Source organism: Delphinapterus leucas, chromosome 17 (assembly GCF_059928025.1).
Source record: "Delphinapterus leucas isolate spDelLeu-1000000601 "Yukka" chromosome 17, BTC_Dleu_Yukka2, whole genome shotgun sequence".
Classification (NCBI taxonomy): Eukaryota; Metazoa; Chordata; class Mammalia; order Artiodactyla; family Monodontidae; genus Delphinapterus; species Delphinapterus leucas.
In genome coordinates this window covers 3,177,492-3,203,438 of record NC_143145.1, presented here as the reverse complement: position 1 = coordinate 3,203,438, position 25,947 = coordinate 3,177,492, and the positions used below count along the sequence as shown (strand labels likewise).

Here is a 25,947-nt window from a genome sequence, read left to right as displayed (position 1 = left end):
TGCCCACACCCAGGACAGCGTCCTCGTGCAGGCAACACTCTCAGGCACTGACCCTACCAGGCAAGGAAGCTGCTCTATATTTGTCACTTAAAATACTGGGAAATATAAGGACAACTTTTTAAAGAAATAAAGACATCCCTGACTTCAAAATGTACTGTAAAGCTACAAAAATCAAGACAGTGTGGTAACGGAAAAACAACACAGAATGGACACCACCAAGAATAAATCCTAACGTAAACCATGGATCCTGGGTGACGCCGTGTCAGTGCAGATTCATCCGTTGTAACAAATGCACCACCCTGGCGGGGATGTTGATGAGGAAGGAGGCCGGGGGGTGGGGGGAGGACGCAGGGGACTGGGGTATGTGGGAAATAGCTAAGCTCAATTTTGCTGTGAACCTAAAACTGCTCTAATGAAGTCTACTTTAAAAAAAATAATAATAAGATCACACAGGGGAAAGTGTCGGGTAGGAGGGACGTGATAAAATCCATTATCACATGATTTACATTTAGAAGAAGAATAAGCACCGTCCGAGCTCCTAGGTAAATGGGTGAACTGGTGAAACCACTTCCCGTGACTCGCGTGTGGACACACGTGGACGCCCTGCCGCGCCAGTGCCACCGCGCGACACCCAGGGGCTCCTTTGCTGTTGTTCATCTTCCGCCATTAAGCGCTGAGTGGAGACGAGAAGGGAAGCCACCAGCTGTGTCAGAAGAGCCTTTCAGCTCCCGGCACCTCCACCCTTAGAGCAAACCCCAGGCACGCAGCGCACCTCTGAGAGTGCTGTCCGGTTTGCACTCTCTGCCCTCTCCTCCAAGAAGTGGACGGCTGCTCACAACTAGACTGCAGAGCAACTACAGAGCCCGGGAATTCAGGAAGGGCCTCCCCGGAAGGCGGCCGCTCACTCCGTGGAGACGAGCAAAGTAAACGCAGACCAGTGAGGATCCGGGAGCCAAGCCCCGTGGTCTCTTCACTGCTTTTCTCACTTGGCTGTGTCCCGGGAGAGCTCCCTGTGCGACACCAGATGCAAGGGCGATGGCAAATGTGACCTGCATCCCGAATCCCGAATCCTGGCTCGGCCTGACCTTGGCGCCCCAAATCCAGCACCTCCCGAATCACGCATCACACCTGTCCTCTCTTTCCCTAACTGTCCTCTGCCCTCCAGGGTCACCTGGACCTACAGCCTCCCTCTCAGGATCCCCGTCCTGACTCCATTAGCAATGAGAGCTCCCAGCAGAAACACCACCAAGTGAAGCCCACCCTCCCCTCTGGATCCCAATTTCCTGTCTGTAAAGAGAGGGAAGGAGCTAGATCAGTCTTCTCAGAATCATGTGAGACTTTTCCAAACACATATGCTCAGGCCTCACAGCACACACCCTCCCCCTCCGCGCCCCCGCAAGAGGTGACAGGCTGGGAGCCCAGGGCAAACAGGTCACGCAGAAGGCCAGCCAAGGGATCCCATCTGCAGGGATGGGGCCCACCAGAAGGTTCTCATTTCTGGCTGTGAGTCCCTTTAGTCCTCAGGCTCCAAGATGACTTTCAGTTAAACACCACATGGTCTCGGTGTTTCAGAACACGAAGGACAGTCCTGTGACCACAGCTGGGGCAAGGCTGTCCAGAGAGAGTAGAAGCAGCCCTTAGAGGCCAGTTAGAGGCCCACAAGAGATGCCAGGAAGAAATTAAAATGGTCTCTGGGAAGCACCTGACTGCCACTGCCCTGAGGTTCTTGTCTGCAGAAGAGAGACACTGGGGCTGAAATCACAGGCCGCCAGTATTAATTTACCCAGAACTCACAGTCCGCCCAAAAGCGCCAGTCGTGAAACAAGTGCTCAGCAAACCTTACGTTTCATCCCATCTCTTGGAGGAACACAGAGGAAAAAGGAATTAGAGAAAGGAAGAGCAGATGACATGGCAGATGAAAAACATGTGTCGTGATTTCTGTTTGGGTGAGATGGTGAAAGATCTGGAAGAAAGTGTCACTGAATGAATTCAGACGTGGCTGAGTGTCCATGCATTTACCCTCAACATGTGGCACGGTGTCCAGCACAAAGCAGGAAGCAAGAAACGTTTGCTAACAGCAAGACCTCCTAGAGAGGGTCCCCAGTTCTACCCTTGACCCCTTGCACTTAATACCATCACCAACGGCTGGGACAGAAGACAGGGACGGAGTTCAGGTTCAAAATCACTCCAACAGTACGAGCTCCATCACCGATGCTATCCAGCAGAGACAAACGTCAAGCCCCTTGTTTAACTTTTTAAAAAGATCAACAGCAAGGGCACAGGATGAGGAAGACCAGGCAAGGTCATGTGACCAGGCTCTATTATGTGAGATGGCTTTAGAAAGGGAACGCTACGTGAACAGGAAAAGTATGCAGACTGCCCCTATCAGCACTGGGCCCACCAATCTTCCCCCTGTGGCGGCAGAGAGGCAGGACATCTAAAGCCCAAAGTCCACGCTGCCCCGCTCCTATCAACACCTCCTGAGCACGTGTGCTCACATGCCAAGCCCCCAGCGGCAGGCCTCTGGCTTCTACAGGAGGCGGGGGCTAATGAAGGGCTGTGTCCTGTCTCAGCTTCCCTCCACTCCTCAAAGGCCACCTGCCGTGCTGCTCACTCAGTCTCCCTCTGCTCTTCCAAACCCCAGGTCCCGCCTTTTAAATGATTTTGGAAAACACTCTGGAAAACATTTTTTAAGTAATTTGGGCCCCCTGAAGTGATTTCGGATATCGCTGTGCTCTGAGCCAGCGCTGTGGCAAACTACGGTCCGCACACCGAATCCGGCCCCACCCGCAGCATAAGTAAAGATCTGTCGGCGGACATTTCATCCCTGGCTGTTCTCACACCTCAGCAGCAGAGCCGAGGAGCTGCAGCACAGGCCGGAGGGCTCCCAGAGCCTGAAATGTTTACTCCCTGGCCCCTGGACAGAAAAAGTTTGCCAACTCCTTGCTCTACGCTAATCAGAATTCATCCTGAGTGTGCGATTCCATCAAATGTTAAGTGATGCTTTGGGGAGAAGGTCAGAATGGGGGGAAGTCCAGACAGAGTAATTCATCAAGAACCACCTAGGCAACGGAGACAGAGGAGCGGAAGGCTCTGGAAGGACCCGAGAGCTCTCTGCAAATACCTGGAAGGTCGACACATGCTAGAATTGCTTGTTTGTACGTTGGAGGGCAGGAGTTGTCCTCTTCCCACTGCTCTGCTCGCTCACCTCACACATCCCATGGCACCAGGCAAGAGCGCGACAAATCATTACTGAGGAGGTGGACACAAAGGGAAAGCAGACACACCGTCCCCGGGAGGTAAGGCAAGCAGGAAGGGGATTCGTAATTCTTTCATGGAGAGACCCAGTAATCAGAACTACCCAAGAGCAGAACAGACTCATCACTCGGACCATGGGCCCCTCAGGCCGGCACACATGACCACATAAAACACATGCCAGAGGACTGTCTTTGCCCTGGTGGGACAGGAACGTAGACGGCCCCGCAGTTCTCTCCCCGTCTAGCAGGCCAGGCCTGCTGGCTCTGGACGTGAGTTGGAGGAAAGTGCTCTGCATGTCCTGCCTTAAACGGCCATCAACCATTTTTTTTCGCCTGAGAATCACCCTTTGCCTGACACTGGGCATCACACTTGTGTGCACTTGTTATTAGACTCAGAGCTATGTTTAACACATACTACCCTGCATTGACATTGCAGTATAAGGATTTATCACCAAATGCATACCTGTACTTGTACACATATACCCCAGGACTTATTCTAGATTGGTTGATTTTTGCAAATTGGCTAAATCACATGAGGTAAGTAGGATTCATTAGGTATTTAAGATGTTTCAAGGAGGACACACGTCAGTGAGCTCAGGGGAGATTTCCAACCGGCACACAGATTTAAGAATGCCAGCCCGCATGCAGAGCACCGCTACGTTCTGTTGTGATCTATCAAAAGTACCCAAGTGCAGGAGAGCTTAGTCACCTTTGCACGCCAGCACCAGTCATCGTGTCCGACAGGCAGAGCAGGGCCCATTAATTGGACGCACCATTAATTGGACTGAAGCAACTTTCAGCTCTAGTACCTTTGTTGAAGTCTTGCGGATCCAGCGACAGACTGTAGCCAGGAAGCGTCTCGAGGAGAAGTTTGTAGCAGGCCCTCCAGCCAGGCTCTGAGATGCTTGGGGCCACGCACTGCATGGCGGCCACGCGCTTGAAGAAGGCGGACTTGCGGTGGAAGCCGATCAACTCGTAGAGCTCAGAGAGGATGCTGTACCGCTGGATCTTCTCCTCCTCAGAGAGCTGAAGCACACAGAGGAAAGTAAAAAGCATGTGAAAGAATCTTACAAGTGAAAAAGGAAACATAAAAAAGCTTTTTCATAAAACAGAGGCCCAATGAAACATGAAGGAAAAGGGAAGCTGAGTTAGTGCACTGACAGGGCAGGATCCAGAGAAGCACCGACATGGAAGCTCCAAGGCCTTCTCTGAGCCCCATCTCTCCAAGCTCACCCTGTCCTTTTGCTAAGAAGGCCCATATTCTCTGGAACAAAGGTATTTGCTACCTAGCACATAAGATGCAGAGAAGGGAAAGAGAAAGGGAAAGACACTGGAATTTGGGCAGGGACTTTCATCAAATACATTAACTTCTCAAAACACAAAATATATAGAACCAGGTAACCAGGTAACTAGACAAAGAACTGTTAATAATAACCACACCTAACTTGGACTTAAATTAAGACTTCATGGCTTACAAAAATTTTTCTTTCATCTACAACCTAACCGTATTTTCCCAACCACCCCATGATGTAGTAATAACAACTTCTGTTTAATCACGACTACAGGCCAGCAATGTAACTACTAGGTAACAGCTCAGAATTTTTAAAAGCCGTGTCTGTGATATAGTCTGTGTACACATTTATTTCCTTTTGGCTTCATTCTTAACGAGGATCTAAATCAATTTTTTAAACACAACAACAATAACAACAAAAAAAACAAAAACGAGGGTCAAAAATGGGGATTTAATACTTAAATGAAACAAGGGGCAGGTGAAGTCACAAAAATGCACGCCATGAGGCAGGGGTAATTAACAGAGGCCGACTATAGATTCAGCTCCAAGATCCCTGGCAGCTGAAGCAAAAAGTAGAAGATGAGCTACAGGAGCCATAACGCCTGTGGGATAAGCATCTGTGTCAGCTGCTGGCGCGTCCCACGCGGAAAGTCCAAAACATCCTTCTCACCATCGAGCATCCTTCTCAGACCCCCCGTGTTAAGTGCAACAAGCACATGCCCGCAGCCCGTGCCCCGGCCTCTGCCTTGCCCTTCCTGCCAGCCCTCTCCCTCTCTCATCACTGTACTGGTCTGCAAACCCGGGCCTGAAGCGCCAGATTATGGAGGCAGCCCAACACCTTGGCTTGGCGGGCAGCTCACCCAGCTGGGGCCCCCTGGATCTGCCCATTTCTCTGCTGCATCGGCTTCCCACAGAGAGAGATTCCTTCCTACGCTGGTCCCCACAAAACTCCTCTCTCCTAAATGCAAGGACGTCAAGCCATATTCCAGACTCCCCTGTTCGACCAGCAAGTTTTCAGTTCCCTCTCTCTTTTTCCTTCTCCAATAAAGAACTTGACTTTCCTCCCTCCCCATCCAACCGTTTTCTTTGTGAGAGCTCTGCGTTCCCCACACACCATCCTGAAAGCCGGGCACCCTGCCGGCTAGGACCGAGATGTCTCCATCTAACCTGGGCTGCATCCTTACACTTTCCCCCTTCTATCTCAGAAAGCCTTTCCTGAATCTCCCATCCCTCTGATTCTGAGTTTAAATGGACAAAGTTCTGAGGTTACCATTATTATGTGCATATCTACCGGGCTTTTGCTAGGTTCCCTTAGCAACAAGCTTCATTAAGGGACTGCATCAGGAAGTTTAAAGAGGCTATTCTTACATCTGAGTGGAGTAGCCCGCAGGAAATGTAAATGGCTTTGAAGAGAAAATTAACCAGGGACAAAGAGGCCGCAGGTTCTAACCAACAGTGTGTCATGAGCCAAAACGTTATCAAATGGCTCAGTCATTCCTGAACATCAGATCTGCAGGAGGTGCCGGGTGCTGGGTTGAATAGACACTGGTCCTAGAGCATGCTCCCACAGCTGGTAAAGTGCTGGGCTTTTCTCTAGTTTTCCAAACAATTCCTTACGACCTCTTTCTCTTATGGTCACTTACATTTCCTACTAATGAAGAAAATTAATTTCAGTCATCTGGGTTGTTTGCGGGGAAGCTACACGACGCAGTTCACAGAGCTCAGACTTTGGAGCCATGGTGAACTAGATCTGAAGACCAGTGGTAGCATTTACAAGGTAATCACGGGCACGCAGCAAACACCCCAGCCTCGATTTCCTCACCTCTAAATCTGGGTTCAATAAAACCAGTGAGCACAGTTGCCGTGATGATTATGGCCGCAACCTGTTTACCCCTAGGTAAGTGCCGGCAACAAGCTGGCTGCTTAATTAGTAGTATCGTCAGCGGGTTTTAGTTTACCTGAGAACAGATGCTTTGCCGTTTTGTCTTTGGTAACAGAACGTATTTTACTGAGATTAATACCACCAGAGCAGCACCGACTAGAAAATTCCCCAGCTCTGCAGGGCAAGGCATGTTCTTTTCCTCTACAGAGCTGATCACATTTTCTAGTCATTTGTTTTTACATTTATCTATTTAGCACCTGTGTCCCCCTCCGGACATTTTGCTCAAGCAGCGCAGGACCCTGTCTGTTTGGCTGCATTGCTGAATATTCTCGGACTACAAGACAGTGGGCCCAGGGCCTAGCACCCGGCCTCCAGTACAGAACGTAGAGAAGGGAAAACCCAAACAAGCATGCTTTAACTAGGCCCCTGCACCCGAAATTATGGTCTGACTTGGGACAAATTACAAAATCTTCTTTACCCTGAGGCTCCTCTTCTATCAACAGGAATAAACGCACTTAGCACACAGAGTTACAAAGGTAGAAGGAAATAACCAAATTCACAACCTAGTCAAGTGTCTGCTAGCGGTCCAACAAACACGAGCTGCCTTTATTGCTCTGACACGTCACCGGTGGGGCTTTCTAAGTGCCAAGCAGTGTGTGAAGTGCTCTACATGTGTTATAATACTATTTATTGATACAACTTACAACAAATCCAGGAAGAAGTGAATATTATCATTCCCATTTTACAGATTCACAAACAGGCTAAGGGAGGTTACATTCCAGTCCAAGGTCACACGGAGGGGAAATGGCGGTTGAAACCTGAATCTGGGCTGCCAAGGTTCGCGTTCCTTCTCTCTCACTTCTACCTGACCTGTGAAATCTACGTGCCTGTGAAATCTATGTGTTCGACAGACAAATCTGCAGACAGCCAGCTGTTAAATGCAATGCACGCAGCCGTTTGTCAGAGCTAATTACCATAAACTACTCTCGTAAACAACGAAAGACAAGACAGGTGGATCCATGTTCCCGCTCACAAAGAGAAGTTCTGCCTTGAACACTCCTGCAACGTGCACAAACCCTTCCCAATACCACTAGATCCAAACGTATTCTTTTTCATTTTTTACATTTGCACAGGGCTTCTTAAGGCAGAAGGCACCTGCAATAATTCCATCTTGGTTCCTTCCAAAGTTTCCAGATTAGCCAAAATCAGTCCCAGAACAGGCACAACTCATCAGTTCTACAATGGAACACACTTGACCAAGAACCAAAACCTTGTCCTGGTTCAGAAAAACTATAGATCCCTCTTTGTTACTGTCATTATAAAATCCCACCAGTGTCTATTTGAATTATGGTTTTCTCAGAGTATATATATGCCCAGTAGTGGGATTGCTGGGTCATATGGTAATTCTATTTTTAGTTTTTTTGTTTGTTTGTTTTTTGGCAGTACGCGGGCCTCTCACTGTTGTGGCCTCTCCCGTTGCGGAGCACAGGCTCCGGACGCGCAGGCTCAGCGGCCATGGCTCACGGGCCCAGCCGCTCTGCGGCATGTGGGATCCTCCCGGACCGGGGCACGAACCCGTGTGCCCTGCATCGGCAGGCAGACTCTCAACCACTGCACCACCAGGGGAGCTCTATTTTTAGTTTTTTAAGGAACCTCCATACTGTTAGTTTTTTCAGGAACTTAGTTTTTTAAGGAATTCTTAGTTATTTAAGGAACCTCCGTACTGTTCTCCATAGTGGCTGTATCAATTTACATTCCCACCAACAGTGCAAGAGGGTTCCCTTTTCTCCACACCCTCTCCAGCATTTGTTGTTTGTAGATTTTCTGATTATGCCCATTCTAACCAGTGTGAGGTAATATCTCATTGTAGTTTTGATTTGCATTTCTCTAATGATTAGTGATGTTGAGCATCTTTTCATGCGCTTCTTGGCTATCTGTATGTCTTCTTTGGTGAAATGTCTATTTAGGTCTTCTGCCCATATTTTGATTGGATTTTTTTTCGATATTAAGCTCCATAAGCTGTTTGTATATTTTGGAGATTAATCCTTTGTCCGTTGTTTCATTTGCAAATATTTTCTCCCATTCTGAGGGTTGTCTTTTTGTCTTGTTTATGGTTTCCTTTGCTGTGCAAAAGCTTTTAAGTTTAATTAGGTCTCATTTGTTTATTTTTGTTTTTATTTTCATTACTCTAGGAGGTGGGTCAAAAAAGATTTTGCTGTGGTTTATGTCAAAGAGTGTTTTTCCTATGTTTTCCTCTAAGAGTTTTATAACGTCCGGTCTTACATTTAGGTCTTCAATCCATTTTGAGTTTATTTTTGTGTATGGTATTAGGGAATGTTCTAATTTCATTCTTTCACATGTAGCTGTCCAGTTTTCCCAGCACCACTTACTGAAGAGGGAAGCAGCCGCATAGCACAGGGAGATCAGCTGGGTGCTTTGCAAGGACCTAGAGGGGTGGGATAGGGAGGGTGGGAGGGAGGCTCAAGAGGGAGGGGATATGGGGATATATGTATGCATATGGCTGATTCACTGTGTTGTACAACAGAAACTGACACAGTGTTGTGGAGCAATTACACTCCAATAAAGATCTATTAAAGGGCTTCCCTGGTGGCACAGTGGTTGAGAGTCCGCCTGCACGGGTTCGTGCCCCGATCCGGGGAGATCCCACATGCTGCAGAGCGGCTGGGCCCGTGAGCCATGGCCGCTGAGGCCACAATAGTGAGAGGCCCATGTACCACAAAAAAAAAAAAAGATCTATTAAAAAATAATAAAATTTTAAAAATTGTTTAATTTAAAAATTAAAAAAAAGAAAAATCCCACCAGAACTCATTATTTTGCTGTCCGCTCAGCTGGCAACCAGATACGGAGATGAGTCAACTCCAGCACAGCATCGAGTTGGGGAGGACTCTAAAGGCCCACACCCGCGGCAGCAGGGCGCGCCACTGACCCTCCGCACGGCTCTGCTGACCCCTAGTGTTCTACGAAGACCAGGCCAACAGAGAAGGGGCTGTTCCCAACAGCTGCAAATTCCCACACATTAAATAAAAGCATCTGATCTTATAAAATATGCTGTGTATACACCCACCTGTGAAAACAGCTTCGCCAAAAGCCCAAATGTTCAACATTAATTTGCAAAGCCAACTCCGGTCCGTAAGGGCGAGCAAGTCTTAGGACACTAAGTCTCCCAAGTCCCTCCCACACCCAACCCTCCACCAAACTGCCTGCAGTTCTTCAGCATGCTTTTAAATGCATCCCCCCGCCCCCCAGATGTCCCTCCACGCCCTCTGGCCTGAGTATAAGAGCGGCTACTGGGTAACTGCAGGGCAACACTAGACAGGACTAGACACAGAGAATCTGAACTAAACTACTCCTGATCACCATGAGTTCGTTATTTCATCATTTGACAGATGAAAATATCGAGAGATATGGAGGATTATGCTCAAGGTCACGCAGCTAATAAGTGGCAAAGCGGGGTCTGCACACAGGCCCACGACGCTGCTCCTCACTCCAGCATGACGCCCCAGCTGGATCCCCACACCCACAGGGTTCTCTCGTGCCTGCCTGACAGGTCCACGTTTCTTTGCTTTGACTCACGACCTATAACAGGTCTGCCTTTTAAGCACCTTTTCCATCCACTGTCCCTCAGCAACAAAACCGCTCAGGCCACCAAACGACTTCCGGCTCCCCAAGCCCTCCGTGCTCGAGCCAGGTCACGCCTTCGCACCTGGTCCCTGCTCAGAGGCTCTTCAGCCCCTGTAGATGGATTGTTTCTGCTCTTTGCAGGGAAACCACTCTGGGGAGCCCTCCTCTCACCCTCAGCACAGCAGTCCCCGGGCCGCATCCCAAGCTGTCCCACTAGATCTGCATGTGCCCAGGGCTGCTCTTTGGACCAGCAGCCTAAGAGCCAGGGATTACGCCCTGGTCATCCCTGCAAACGTACTGCCCAGCTCAGAGCTCACACCCAGCAGGTCACCCGGAAATCGTGGTGAGTGATGGATCCAACCCAGATGTCTGTGCCTTTGCCAGCACTGCTGACGGCTGGTTTCCACCCTTCGCTCAGTTTCCCATAAAACTGAAGCTTCACCGTCAAGTGGTGGGTTTTCACTTTTCCTGCCCATCTTTACCAGAAACATCAAGGGAAACCAAAACACCTTTTCTCAACCCTTTCCTGATGACGCATTCCCATCCGTGATACCGCCATGCTCAGCAGCTTTGAGTCCACGTAGTGTTGTTTCCCTTACACTAAATGGCTCCAAACATTGTGGGATTTTTTTCTCTTTTTGGTTTGTTTGTACTCGGTTTATTCGCTTGATTCTGCTTTTGTCTCTCCCTTCAGTGTTAGGCTGGCAGCTGCCACTCCTCACTCCCTTCAGCTGCCTCCCTCCCAGTGTCCCGGGGGTGCAGTAACAACCTTCACAGAAGAGGAAACCAAGGCACAGAGAGGCTAATTTACCCAAGGGGCTAAGCCAGATTCAGGCCCCAGCAGTGTGTATTCCGAGTCCCTGTGCTAAACTATTATGCTAAAATAGTTAACTTTTTATAGATTGTGGTTATAAACATATGAGGTATCAAAATATGTATGAGCAGCATACACATCAACGCTAAGACCTTCATTAACGCCATTGCTTTATTTCTATTTTAAAAATTAAGAACCTCTGGGCTTCCCTGCTGGCGCAGTGGTTGAGAGTCCACCTGCCGATGCAGGGGACACGGGTTCGAGCCCTGGTCCAGGAAGATCCCACATGCCGCAGAGCAAACTAAGCCTGTGTGCCACAACTACTGAGCCTGCGCTCTAGAGCCGGCATGCCACAACTACTGAAGCCCGCATGCCTAGAGCCCGTGCTCTGCAACAAGAGAAGCCACCGCAATGAGGAGCCCGCGCAACGCAATGAAGAGTAGTCCCTGCTCGCCACAACTAGAGAAAGCCCGCGTGCAGCAATGAAGACCCAACGCAGCCAAAAATAAATTAATTTAAAAAAAAAATTAAGAACCTCTGCTGTCAATATGGTAAAATGTTAATACGTTAAACCTAGATGATAGAGGCATGTGTGTCTTATTACTCATTCTCTCTTACATGTTCAAAATACAAAATGATTGTGAAGTCTCTCTCCCCTCCCCTCCACCCACTACCCTCTCTCTCACCTGAGCCTCCCAGACCCACATATTTTACAGTCTTTTCATTATATCCACAACTGAATCCACCAGCGTTGCCCTCAAACTCCCTCTGCAGCTTTCCCTTCTCTGAGCACAGCATGACCATCATTTACCTAATTAATCAAGCCAGAAACCTGGGTGTTATTCTGTCTGCCCTCACATACATCATTAATCCCTTCCTTTTCACCCCCTAAACACATCTTCGATCTGCTGGCTTTTTTCCATTGACCATCCCACCACCACTCAGGTGAAGCCGCCTACACTGCCCACCTGGACTCCTCAAGAGCCTCCCACCTGGCCTCCCTCACCATGCTTACCCTACTCCACACAAAGGGGATCCCATCATTCCTGTACTTTTAAGACCTTTCTTTTAAAAACCACTGTTCTTAGAATAAACTCCAAGTTCTTCACCTGGTGAATGTCTACCTTTGCCACAAAACTGTCAGCTTAATGAGAGAAGACTCTGCCTTCTCCACCTCTACGCCCCCTCCTGGCACAATGCCATGCTCAGTAAAGATCTGCTCAATTACAGTAACCGGTATTGTAACCCTAGTCCTGGGTCCTTAACCAAACTGCTTCACTTTTGAGTCTTGGTTGCCCTGGCCATAAAAATCCAAGGTAGATTAGAAAGATTGTAGACGTTTGGCTAGATTATTGATTTGGGGATTTTGCAGTAGCAACCTGCAACTAAATGTTCTAATGATTTTGTCTTATTAAAAACACATCCAGATTCAAGTAATAGTTGTGGAATGCCTTAGGTGTAAAAGGAGTTGTACAAAGTACTTTCACACACTTCATGTTTTATAACATGAACAACCCAGACAGGGTCACAAATGGAATAGCTTCACAAGTGACAAATGTAAGGTGATAAGGCATTAAGCTTGTCCAAGGTCGCAAAGCTGGTGAGAGCAAAGTCGTTTCTCCAATCAAAAAAAATTTTGAAAGAACAGAATTCTGAATTTTGAGGGTAAAAGACCATAATACAAAGAGGTAAAACAACTCCCTTAATCAAAGTTTCAAGTTCTGACTCCAGAGTTTTAACCATACTGAATGCTAGCACAGCAAAATCAGATGGTCTTTTGGTGAATAAGCTCCAGGAAAACCGCGTTAATTCTTCCACTCATAGCAGGACACACACCCACCTGTCGAAGGTTGATGTAGACTGCATTCTGGAGAAATTCCGAAGCTTCCATGCTCCGCTTCTGAATGGCGAGGACACGGACGGCCTTGACACACGCTTCTAACTCAATCACCCCGGCGTTCTTATACTGCAGGGTCAAAAGAGAAGATGAGAGGTGTTTGTGTCAGGTCGTGCAGGCGGTACCACAGGGACTCAGTGACACTGAGCAGCATGTCCCCACCCAAGGGAGGGACTTTGTGTTTGAGAAAGTCTATCCCTTAAGGGGGCAGAAGGGGTTGGTGGGATTGAGTGAACCTATAAATGCCCATATAGATATGTTTGCGTTCATTCAAATAATACAACCAACAGTCGCTGGATATTCTACAAAATTTCAAAATGTTATCAATGGAAACTTTGCTATTCACTTCCACTTAATCTCCTGCTCGAAAACATTCTTAGACTCTCGCACACCTGCAGCTTTGATGCAGTAGTTGCCAATTCATGTTACTTTGTTACAAAAGTTCTAGCTCCTTGTATCACTGTACCTGTCCTCTCTTGGCACGTTTGATGTCTTTCTGCTTATCTCTCTGAGTTACCTGTTCCTACTTCTCAGATCCTGAGAGGAAGGACAAATGAAGATACATGAACAGAAAAGGTACCGTGGGCTTCACACAGCCACTCAGTAATGATCCCGGCGAGAACTTCTCCAATCTCATCTTCACCTCTCAAGGTTCTGCACGAGGTGACATCCAGCCAGGAGAGCTGGCCTTGCCCACGTGAAAGCTGTGTGGCTCAGACGTGAGGACAGGCCCAGAAGCTGGCTCTGGAGCCCAGGCCCCCCTGCTCTGTGCCTTCCTCTTTCCCGAGGCCCCAACTCGAAGCCCTCCATGCTCCCTGTTCTTCTGCCCTTTTTATTTTTTTTTCCTAATTACCCTGAGCGGGAGTGGTTTTCATCTGATGTATCTGAAAAGACTTCCTGCAGCTGGGGAAGAGGCTTCTGAGGTAAATCCATGTATTCTGGTGCCTGAAGAGCGCCCGAGGCTGAGAGACCCCCCACCAACACTCACCGAGGCGTTAAACGTGCTGTGGAGTCAGCCACCCCCCAGCAAGTGTTTGCTGAGACCCCAAGGCCTGCCTGGCATAACCACCCATGAACATGCAGTCTGCCCACTTATCAATTATGAAGAAGCAAAAATATCCAATTGCCCATATTTCTTACTAAAATTATTTGTAAGGTGGGAAAAGAAATTACTGTGCCAGAAAGAGCAGGTCTCCACTGTTTCCTCATTTCCAATGTGTAACAGGCACAGAATCTGTGATATATTACATGTAATTTATCAAAGACAGCACGAAAAGAAACTATACTTACCTAACTACCAATACTGAAGTCAGAGTCTATCAATTTTATATACCATTTAACGACACCACACAAAGAATCTAACAAGGACTTGATTTCATTGAAATATAATTATTTCCTTTCCTTCAAAAGTCTTAAAAATAACTTCTACTGAAGCGAAAATAGAAGTCAACTCATTTTTTTTCACATATTTTGGTTATAGTTAAATATTTTAAATATTACAATGAAATTTAAATTGCAATCATAAAAAACTGTTCATATGTTAGTAGAAAGATATACAGAATCAATGGGAATCAGGAAAAGAACGGACATTTACTAAAAGGCTACTACATACCTAGTCTTTTACAAGCATTCTCCTGGAACATAAGCTCTCTGATGCAGGGCCCCATTTTCACTGCTGAGTCCCTAGTAATCATCTACCAAGGCACCAGCATAGAACTATGCAATCAATATTTTAGAAATAAATGAGGGAATTATCTCATTCAATTCTAAAGCAAACCCCTAAAATGAATACGGAACTTATTTACAGATAAAGAAAATAGGGTCCCAAAAAGTAAAGTTTCTTGCCCAAGGTCACAAAGCTAGTAATTGGTAAAGGCAGGATTTGAACTCAGGTCTGTCTGACTCCAAAACTAAGGTGGAAATCTCATTCCATTAGGAAGGGTCCAGCACCACAGACAACCCTCCTATCTTTGTTCAGATCTAGCCTTATATAGCCTTAGCATCCCATACGTAGGGAACTCGAGGACAAACTATAACAGTAAGGATTTTATAGCCAGTAATTTCTTAGGTCTTATTTACAAAGTGTCAGCAGATCAGCAGAAAAGCTCTGTAAGAAGGTATTTCTAAGAATAAAACCAAAGAGAAAACCCATAAGGAAAAGATTTACTATATTAAAAACATTTTTGACCACAACCAAAATGAAAAACCTCATAAACAAAAGGCAAGCAACATCAAGAAAAAGATCTGCAATATATGTCAATGACAGAAAAGAAGCTAATATCCATGATTTACAAAGAGCTATCACAAAGCAATAAGAAATGCTCCCTAATTTAAATGTATGCAAAGGACAAAAACGGGTAATTCATTTTAAAAATGCAATTGGCTAATACATGAACAATGTTCAATACCTCACTGGTCATCAAATGCAAACTAAAACAATGAAAAATTACTTTCGCTCATCATATTGGCAAATATTTTAAAAGGACAGTGTCTGTTTGTGGGAGAACAAACTGTTATAAAGCTTTTTGGAGGACGATACAGCAATGTATATGTAAACTCTAAAAAATATATGCACACTTTTTGACTCAAGTCCACTTCTGGGAATTGTTTCCTTTTAAAAAAAAAAAATCAGTCCAAAAAGATTTATCCATCACGGCATTTATCACAGCACTGTTTACAACGGTGGAAAGAAAAATTGAAGGAAAATAATATTCAGTAATAGAGAATTGGTTAAATGAGTAATTCTACATCTTTTCATTCCCTGTTGGAGAAGGAATTTGGAGAGTAACTTGAAAGTAACCTATGATAAATGTAAATGTCATATCCAGTGACTAAATTTCCAGAAATCTTAACTAAAGGAATACTCATACAAGAACAAAAGAATATATGTACAAGAATGTTCAAACATTTTTTTCTAAGAGTGAAAAAGTGAAGATTCAATAACGCAGAAAAACGCATAATTTGCCAAATGAAAAATGTAGGTCTCCACACAGTAAAGAAGTACAGAATGCTCACCATTTTATGATATAGATGATATACATCGACAAAAAGAACAGAAAATAGATATTAAAAATGTTATCTCCAGGCTTCCCTGGTGGTGCAGTGGTTAAGAATCCACCCACCAATGTAGGGGACATGGGTTCGAGCCCTGGTCCGGGAAGATCCCACATGCCACGGAGCAACTAAACCCATGCGCCACAACTACTGAGCCTACACTCTAGAGCCTGCAAGCCACAACTACTGAGCCCGTGTGCCATAACCACTGAAGCCCACGCGCCTGGAGCCTGTGCTCTGCAACAAGAGAAGCCACCGCAATGAGAAGCCCACGCACTGCAACGAAGAGTAGCCCCCACTTGCCGCAACTAGAGAAAGCCTGCACGCAGCAACGAAGACCCAACACAGCCAAAAATTAATTAATTAATTAATTAATTAATTATTTTTAAAAAATGTTATCTCTGAGGACTTCCCTGGCAGTCCAGTGGTTGAGACTCCGTGCTTCCACTGCAATGGGGGGACGCAGGTTCGACCCCTGGTCGGGGAATTAGGATCCCGCATGCCGTGCGGCATGGCCAAAAAATTTAAAAACTTCTTAAATAAAAAATTTTTAAAAAAATTTTTAAACGTTATCCCTGAGTAGCAGGGCTATAATAGCCTCTTTTTCTCCTATTTTCAGACTTATTAAATTAAATATACATGACTTTTAATCAACAAAAACCATTTTTAGGCATATAGTATTATGCATTGGGGAATACTACATGAATACTTACAGAAACAAATACTTAGGAGGTACTGCAGCAGCATTACACAATGTAAAACAGGAACTTCTGATTAAAACAACACAGTCACATAAAGGATCTACAGAGTAAAATCACCTTGCTGTAATAGGAAATGGCCTCCTTGTATTTGTCAATTATGTCTTCAGGGCTAAGGCAGTTCTTAGCCCGCCCAATCTCAGCGCTGGTATCTGGATTGATGCCATTAGTGGTGAGGGCACCTGCAAACCGAGAGAAAGAAAAGAAATAATCTTTTGCTTTTTCCGTCTTGTTTCTTTGTTATTTTAAAAGAAGGGCACAAATAAGATAAAGCTTGAATATTCCCAACTGAAATTTAAATAATGAAACCATTTTTAAAGTCTTCACAGCTTATACACTCCCTATAATAGTCTTACCATCAAAGCATTGTATTAAATGTTAATTAACTCAGAATAAGTTTTCCTCCCTGTTGAAACTTTTTATTAAAGAACATGAAATGCATTATATAAAAGTAACATGTCTATAATAACTAGCTTAGTTGCCTTGACAGCAATGCAGTCAGTGTGCATTATCTCCCAGCACTAAGCTCTTCTCTTAATGCTACCAGAAACCAGACTGCACCCTCAAATGGAGATAAACTATGTGAAAGTATTTTCTGAACTATACAGCACAAAAACACATAGCTTACAAATACTGGCGTCCTTTCTGAGGCTGTCATTTTCTGTTTCTGGCCAACCCCTGTCAATAAGCAGAGCCACCTAATTCCCCAGCCATCAAACTCACAGGGGCAAGAGCTCTGGAGACATGTCCGTTTATAGAATGTAACCAACTACACATAGAACTCTGACAAGAAAAAGGTGAAATACTCTTTGATTTCAGAGAACACTCAAAAAATACTCTCGTTAGCCTCATAGCAGGAAAAGCTGGGCTTCTCCTAAGCCACTTGTTTATTTCAGGGACACTGAGCAAATCCAACAAATTCTGTTCCCCTCATGTCTACTGGGAGACTCAGGCACACATGTGCTGTTATCTTAGAACTCACGGGGCAAAGGATGTGTCTCACACGGCCCGCAACCTTCACACAAGCTCATCGCCTCGCCTTGCTGTCTAAACTTGGTCCCATTTTCTCACCTGCTCTCTTGGTATTTTGTTATTCTGTATGCTGCCTCAAATGCTTTTTGGAACAAGACAGAAGAATAAGTGGATAGATAAATGGACAGATGGACAGGTGAAAGATGGGCAGACGGACAGAGAGACTCTAAGCAAAGAGGAACAAAGAACATTTCCTACGCAAAATCCTCTTCTAGTCAGGGAAGAAAGAGCCATAACAGAGAACTGGGAAGAGACAGGTGGCTTAGGATTTTGTGTTTCTACAGATTTTGTGAAAATCACAGCAAGAGATAAGAGGGTAGAACTATAAATAATAAAAGAAAAGGGCATGCATGCCTGAAAAAAATCTAAAATATTTACTTTCTAAAGAATAGATTCAAATCAGCAAGGCCCAATGACACAATCCTTGGGTCCTTACAGAATTGAGAAGTCCATCTCCAAGCCACAAGGCAACCCTTTGGAGCACTGAGAATCTACACTGGGTGGTCGTAAGGCCATCACAGCAAAAACTATGTCATTCTGCACTAACAAGGAGTCAGAACCTATGTGGGGACATCCATGCGTGTCCTCATTTACAACCCATGGCAGCGTTATGCGGGGGAGGCTCCTAGCGAGCACCGTTTCTGCAGGGGAGGAAACAGGTCCTAAAGAGGCTGAGCATTCCTACTAGCTCTCCAGTAGTAGGAGCTGGATATACAGAGCCGTTTACTCCAGAGCAGGATTTGAACCCGGGCCTGTATTTTCTTTTTCTTTTTTTTTTGCGGTACGCAGGCCTCTCACTGCCGTGGCCTCTCCCGTCACGGAGCACAGGCTCCAGACGCGCAGGCCCAGCGGCCATGGCTCACGGGCCCAGCCACTCCAAGGCACGTGGTATCCTCCCGGACCAGGGCACGAACCCGTGTCCCCTGCATCGGCAGGCGGACTCCCAACCACTGTGCCACCAGGGAATCCCCGGGCCTGTATTTTTAACCACAGTACTATCCTGCTTTGTGTGTTTTTCATGTTTACAATACCTTTGCTTCTGGCATGAAATAATATTTAATAGATGATAGGTTATCTTGATTTATCTCATTAGTTCTAATAATTTGTCTTCATATTGTTGAATTTTACTCTTTTCCCTTGGAGAATGGAAGGGAAAGAGTGGGAATCAGAATGAGGTGGGCTCTTCATTCTTCCTATGGTACCTCACCTCATCCAAGAAGCCCCCAACCAGGGAGAAGGAACAAATTTTCCCTCCATATTTAAAAAAAAAAAAGACACCACTGATAATGGGCATTCCCTTAATGATTTACTTAACTCCAGTACAGAGGCCAGGGGAAAAAAGCATATGCAGAAACCCAGAAGAATATAACCTGTAAGAAGGTAAAAAAAGCATAGCTCACGGGAGAGCTTAGTGGGTCAGACTAATTTAATTTCACTCAATAAAAGAATAACACACTCTAAAAATACTAGTATGCAATGGATTTGATCTTTCTTGACACCTATAAAGTTTTGACAGCCCACATGTAACATTATTGTGAACCAGTGAAACAAGGAGTCTATAGACAGGAAAAATCAATGCCACAGGCAGGCTGAAACCCAGGCTAGAGAAAAGGAAAAGAAAGAGCATAGTTAAGAAGTGGGGAAAAGCTGAAAAAAAAAAAATCATCACAAGGGCTCCCCAGTATCAGTCCAACAACAGTTTAATAATTCATTCAAGAGAAAGTTACTGAGTTCCTATTATGTGCAAGACTGTATAGGAGGCACAAGCTAGAAAGTCAACAAAAGTAAAATGAAGCAGAAGTAAGAGGGAATGGGACTTCCCTGGTGGCACAGTGGTTAGGAATCCGTCTGCCAGTGCAGGGGGCACAGGTTCGAGCCCTGGTCTAGGAAGATCCCACATGCCACGGAGCAACTAAGCCCATGAGCCACAACTACTGAAGCCTGCATGCCTAAGAGCCCGTGCTCCGCAAGAGGAGAAGCCACTGCAATAAGAAGCCTCAGCTCGCCACAACTTAGAGAAAGCCCGCACGCAGCAACAAGGACCCAATGCAGCCAAAAATAAATTTAATTAATTAATTTTAAAAAAATAAAAAAGAAATAAGAGGGAATAAAACAGAGACAAATGATGCAGGAGAAAGAACGGCAAAACCATAAAGAAAGGAGAATAACAAGGGTAGCCCCCACTCACTGCAACTAGACAAAGCCCTCAAGCAGCAATGAAGAGCCAACGAGGCCAAAAATAAATAAATAAATAAACGAAAAATTTTTTAATATTAAAAAATAATAACAAAAAATAAATAGAATTGTAAAGTTAGAACATTGTTGAAAAGCTATAAAAATACTCCAAAAACAGATCAAAACATATATATGTAGGAAGGCTGCCCCGCTGTCATATATAAATGCAAACTTATTTTTGTTTATTCATGGGCACTAAATTACTTTATCCAAAGCATAATATATATTTTTTTATTTTATTTATTTATATTTTGCTGTGTTGGGTCTTCGTTTCTGTGTGAGGGCTTTCTCTAGTTGCAGCGAGCGGGGGCCACTCTTCATCGTGGTGCGCGAGCCTCTCACTGTTGCGGCCTCTTGTTGTGGAGCACAACCTCCAGACGCGCAGGCTCAGTAGTTGTGGCTCACAGGCCTAGTTGCTCCGCGGCATGTGGGATCCTCACAGACCAGGGCTTGAACCTGTGTCCCCTGCATTGGTAGGCAGATTCTCAACCACTGCGCCACCAGGGAAGCCCCAAAGCATAATATTTTAATTAAAACAAATAATCAATATTACACTTCTCCTGTCAAATCTAGTTCATAAACTTACTCTGCTATGTAACCATAACGTGTCTAAGATAGAGTTAAAATTAATGAAAATACCTTTGTATGGTTTGTGGAACTCTTCTCAAAATTCCAGGCTTTTAAAATAAATCTGTGCAGTATTTCTAGATTATCTTTTTTCTTGTGAAGCAACAGATACTGTTGTCAAAATTCTGTCATTACAATGATTCATGAGCACCATGCTCTAACTAATCTGCCAGACAATAAGGCACTATCTAGACACTGTGACCAAACAAAATGAAATATAAGGAAGACAATGACCCTATTCTGGAAAATTTACAACCTATGTCAACACTGGGGTTTTTCTTTCATTGGTTAGCAAAATAAAATAAATCATATACTTTCTTAGAGCATTCAGTAGCCATGACTCTTCTTTTAGTGTAATGACCAGAAAAGAGTTAAATTAAGTATGACTTTATTAGGTCAATTAGCAACAATCATCACTGGAGGGTAAGTAATGCGGTATTAACTGATAGCAATGCTTCCGCCTACATTAGACCTAAAATAAAACTACACTGAGTTCTGCAAAGTATTATAAAGAAAGAGATGAGGTCCCTAATGAGAAAAAAATAGTAAGAAATCAAAGAAGTAAAGGCTTTTTAATTAACCATTCCTACAGAAAGGAATAGACTATGGTAGTTAAGAGAACAGACGCTGGAGACAAATGTGTGGGTGTGAATTCCCACATCACCACTGACTAGCTGTACCCATGACAAGTCAATGAACTTTTCTGCATCTCATTTTCCTCATCTACAGACGGGGGATAACAACAGTACCTATCTCCTAGAACTGTTGTAAGAATTAAATTGCTTTTAAAATACCTCAGATCTTAGATATGACACCAAAAGCACAAGCAACAAAGAAAAGTTAGATAAAGTGGACTTCATCAAAACTTAAAACTTCTATGCTTCAAAGGATACCATCAACAAAGTGAAAAAACAACACACAGAATAGGAGAAAATTTTTGTAAACCATATATCTGATAAGGAACTTGTATCTACAATATAAAAAGAAATTTTACAACTCAACAGTAAAAAGACAAATAACTCAATTAAAAATGGATAAAGGATCTAAAAAGACCTTTCAGTGATCCAGAAAGGATCTCATTCAGATTCCACGGAGAAATTAAACCCTTTACAGACAATCAAAAGGTAAGAGAATTCAGCACCACCAAACCAGCTTTACAATAAATGCTAAAGGAACTTCTCAAGGCAGGAAACACAAAAGAAGGAAAAGACCTACAGTAACAAACCTGAAACAATTAAGAAAATGGTAAGAGGAACATACATATAGATAATTACCTTAAATGTAATTGGATTAAATGCTCCAACCAAAAGACATAGACTGGCTGAATGGATACAAAAACAAGACCAGTACATATGCTGTCTACAAGAGACCAACGTCAGACCTAGGGACACATACACACTGAAAGTGAGGGGATGGAAAAAGATATTCCATGCAACTGGAAATCAAAAGAAAGCTGGAGAGCTTCCCTGGTGGTGCAGTGGTTGAGAGTCTGCCGCCGATGCAGGGGACACGGGTTCGTGCCCCGGTCCGGTAAGATCCCACATGCCACAGAGCGGCTGGGCCCATGAGCCATGGCCGCTGAGCCTGCGAGTCCGGAGCCTGTGTTCTGCAACGGGAGAGGCCAAAACATTAAGAGGCCCGCGTACCACAAAAAAAAAAAAAGAAAGCTGGAGTAGCAATTCTCATATCAGACAAAACAGACTTTAAAAGACTATTACAAAAGAGACAAAAAGAACACTACATAATGATCAAGGGATCAATCCAAGAAGAAGATATAACAATTGTAAATATTTATGCACCCAACATAGGAGCACCTCAATACATAAGGCAAATGCTAACAGCCATAAAAGGGGAAATCAACAGTAACACAATAGTAGGGGACTTTTAGCACCCCGCTTTCACCAATGGACAGATCATCCAAACTGAAAATAAATAAGGAAACACAAGCTTTAAATGACACATTAAACAAGATGGACTTGGGCTTCCCTGGTGGTGCAGTGGTTGAGAGTCCGCCTGCTGATGCAGGGGATGCGGGTTCCTGCCCCAGTCTGGGAGGATCCCACATGCCGCAGAGCGGCTGGGCGCGGGAGCCGTGGCCGTTGAGCCTGCGCTCCACAGCAGGAGAGGCCGCGGCAGTGAGAGGCCCACGTACCACAAAAAAAAAAAAAAAACAAACAAGATGGACTTAATTGATATTTATAGGACATTCCATCAAAAAACAACAAAATACACTTTCTTCTCAAGTGCTCATGGAAAACTCTCCAGGCTGGATCATATCTTGGGTCACAAATCAAGCCTTGGTAAATTTAAGAAAATTGAACTCGTATCAAGTATCTTTTCCAACCACAACACTATGACACTAGACATCAATTACAGGAAAAAATCTGTAAAAAATAAAAACACATGGAGGCTAAGCAATACACTACTAAATAACCAAGAGATCACTGAAGAAATCAAAGAGGAAATCCAAAAATACCTAGAAACAAATGACAATGAAAACACGATGACCCAAAAACCTATGGGATGCAGCAAAAGCAGTTCTAAGAGGGAAGTTTATAGCAATACAATCCTACCTCAGGAAACAAGAAACATCTCAAATAAACAACCTAAACTTACACCTAAAGCAATTACAGAAAGAAGAACAAAAAAACCCCAAAGTTAGCAGAAGGAAAGAAATCATAAAGATCAGATTAGAAATAAATGAAAAAGAAATGAAGGAAACAATAGCAAATATCAATAAAACTAAAAGCTGGTTCTTTGAGTAGAAAAACAAAATTGATAAACCATTAGCCAAACTCATCAAGAAAAAAAGGGAGAAGACTCAAATCAACAGAATTAGAAATGAAAGAGGAGCAGTAACAACTGACACTGCAGAAATACAAAGGATCATGAGAGATTACTACAAGCAACTATATGCCAATAAAATGGACAACCTGGAAGAAATGGACACATTCTTAGAAAAGCACAACCTTCCGAGACTGAACCAGGAAGAAATAGAATATATAAACAGACCAATCACAAGCACTGAAATTGAAACTGTGATTAAAAATCTTCCAACAAGGGGCTTCCCTGGTGGCGCACTGGTTGACAGTCTGCCTGCCGATGCAGGGGAAACGGGTTCATGCCCTGGCCCGGGAAGATCCCACATGCCGCGGAGCGGCTAGGCCCATGAGCCATGGCCGCTGAGCCTGCGCATCTGGAGCCTGTGCTCCGCTATGGGAGAAGCCACAACACTAACAGGCCCATGTACTGCAAAAAAAAAAAAAATCTTCCAACAGAAAAGCCCAGGACCAGATGGCTTCACAGGCAAATTCTATCAAACATTTAGAGAAGAGCTAACACCTATCCTTCTCAAACTCTTACAAAATATAGCAGAGGGAGGAACACGTCCAAACCCATTCTAAGAAGCCACCATAACTGATACCAAAACCAGACAAAGATGTCACAAAAAAAGAAAACTACAGGCCAATATCTCTGATGAACATAGATGCAAAACTCCTCAACAAAATACTAGCAAACAGAATCCAACAGCACATTAAAAGGACATACACCATGATCAAGTGGGGTTTATCCCAGGAATGCAGGAATTGAAGGATTCTTCAATACACGCAAATCAAACAATGTGATACACCATATTAACATACTGAAGGATAAAAACCATATCATCTCAATAGATGCAGAAAAAGCTTTTGACAAAATTCAACACCTATTTATGACAAAAACTCTGCAGAAAGAAGGCATAGAGGGAACCTACCTCAACATAATAGAGGCCATATATGACAAATCCACAGCCAACACCGTTCTCAATGGTGAAAAACTGAAACCATTTCCTCTAAGATCAGGAACAAGACAAGGTTACCCACTCTCACCACTGTTATTCAACATAGTTTTGGAAGTTTTAGCCACAGCAATTAGAGAAGAAAAAGAAAGAAAAGGAATCCAAGTCGGAAAAGAAGTAAAACTGTCACTGTTTGCAGATGACATGATACTATACATAGAGAATCGTAAAGATGCTACCAGAAAACTACTAGAGGTAATCAATAAATTTGGTAGAGTAGTAGGATACAAAATTAATGCACAGGAATTGTTTGCATTCCTATACACTAATGATGAAAAATCTGAAAGAGAAGTTAAGGAAACACTCCCATTTACCACTGCAACAAGAAGAATAAAATACCTAGGAATAAACCTACCTAGGGAGACAAAAGACCTGCATGCAGAAAACTATGAGACACTGATGAAAGAAATTAAAGATGATACAAACAGATGGAGAGATATACCATGTTCTTGGATTGGAAGAATCAACATTGTGAAAATGACTATACATCCCAAAGCAATCTACAGATTCAATGCAATCCCTATCAAACTACCAATGGCATTTCTCACAGAACTAGAACAGAAAACTGCACAATTTGTATGAAAACACAGAAGACCCCGAATAGCCAAAGCAATCTTGAGAAAGGAAAACAGAGCTGGAGGAATCAGGCTCCCAGACTTCAGACTATACTACAAAGCTACATTAATCAAGACACTATGGTACTGGCATAAAAACAGATATATAGATCAATAGAACAGGATAGAAAGCCCAGAGATAAACCCACGCGCATATGGTCACCTTATCTTTGATAAAGGAGGCAGGAATGTACAGTGGAGAAAGGATAGCCTCTTCAATAAGTGGTGCTGGGAAAACTGGACAGCTACATGTAAAAGAATGAAATTAGAACATTCCCTAACACCATACACAAAAATAAAGTCAAAATGGATTAAAGACCTAAGCGTAAGGTCAGACACTATAAAACTCTTAGAGGAAAACATAGGTAGAACACTCTATGACATAAATCACAGCAAGATCCTTTTTGACCCACCTCCTAGAGAAATGGAAATAAAAACAAAAAATGGGACCTAATGAAACTTAAAAGCTTTTGCACAGCAAAGGAAACCACAAACAAAACGAAAAGACAATCCTCAGAATGGTGTAAATATTTGCAAATGAGGCAACTGACAAAGGATTAATCTCCAAAATATACAAGCAGCTCATGCAGCTCAATATCAAAAAAACAAACTACCCCATCCAAAAATGGGCAGAAGACCTAAATAGACATTTTTCCAAAGAAGATATACAGATTGCCAACAAACACATGAAAAGATGCTCAACATCACTAATCATTAGAGAAATGGGAATCAAAACTACAATGAGGTAGCACCTCACACCGGTCAGAATGGCCATCATCAAAAAATCTACAAACAATAAATGCTGGAGACGGTGTGGAGAAAAGGGAACCCTCTTGCACTGTTGGTGGGAATGTAAATTGATACAGCCACTATGGAGAACAGTATGGAGGTTCCTTAAAGAACTAAAAATATAACTACCATATGACCCAGCATTCCCACTACTGGGCATATACTCTGAGAAAACCATAATTCAAAAAGAGTCATGCACCACAATGTTCATTGCAGC

The 25,947-nt window shown here is 44.0% G+C and overlaps 1 protein-coding gene across 3 annotated transcripts in view; it reads right to left on the bottom strand.

Annotated features, from left to right (window-relative positions):
* Positions 1–25,947, bottom strand: part of TRAPPC9 (trafficking protein particle complex subunit 9) — a 510,030-nt gene that overhangs the window by 442,397 nt on the left and 41,686 nt on the right. For all 3 annotated transcript variants that reach the window (XM_089898680.1, XM_089898678.1, XM_089898679.1), the window contains 3 exons: positions 16,656–16,777; positions 12,727–12,852; positions 4,067–4,283 (listed from right to left, as the gene is read on the bottom strand). In XM_089898680.1, coding sequence (XP_089754806.1) covers positions 4,067–4,283; positions 12,727–12,852; positions 16,656–16,777 — 465 coding nt within the window. The remainder of the gene's footprint in view (positions 1–4,066; positions 4,284–12,726; positions 12,853–16,655; positions 16,778–25,947) is intronic.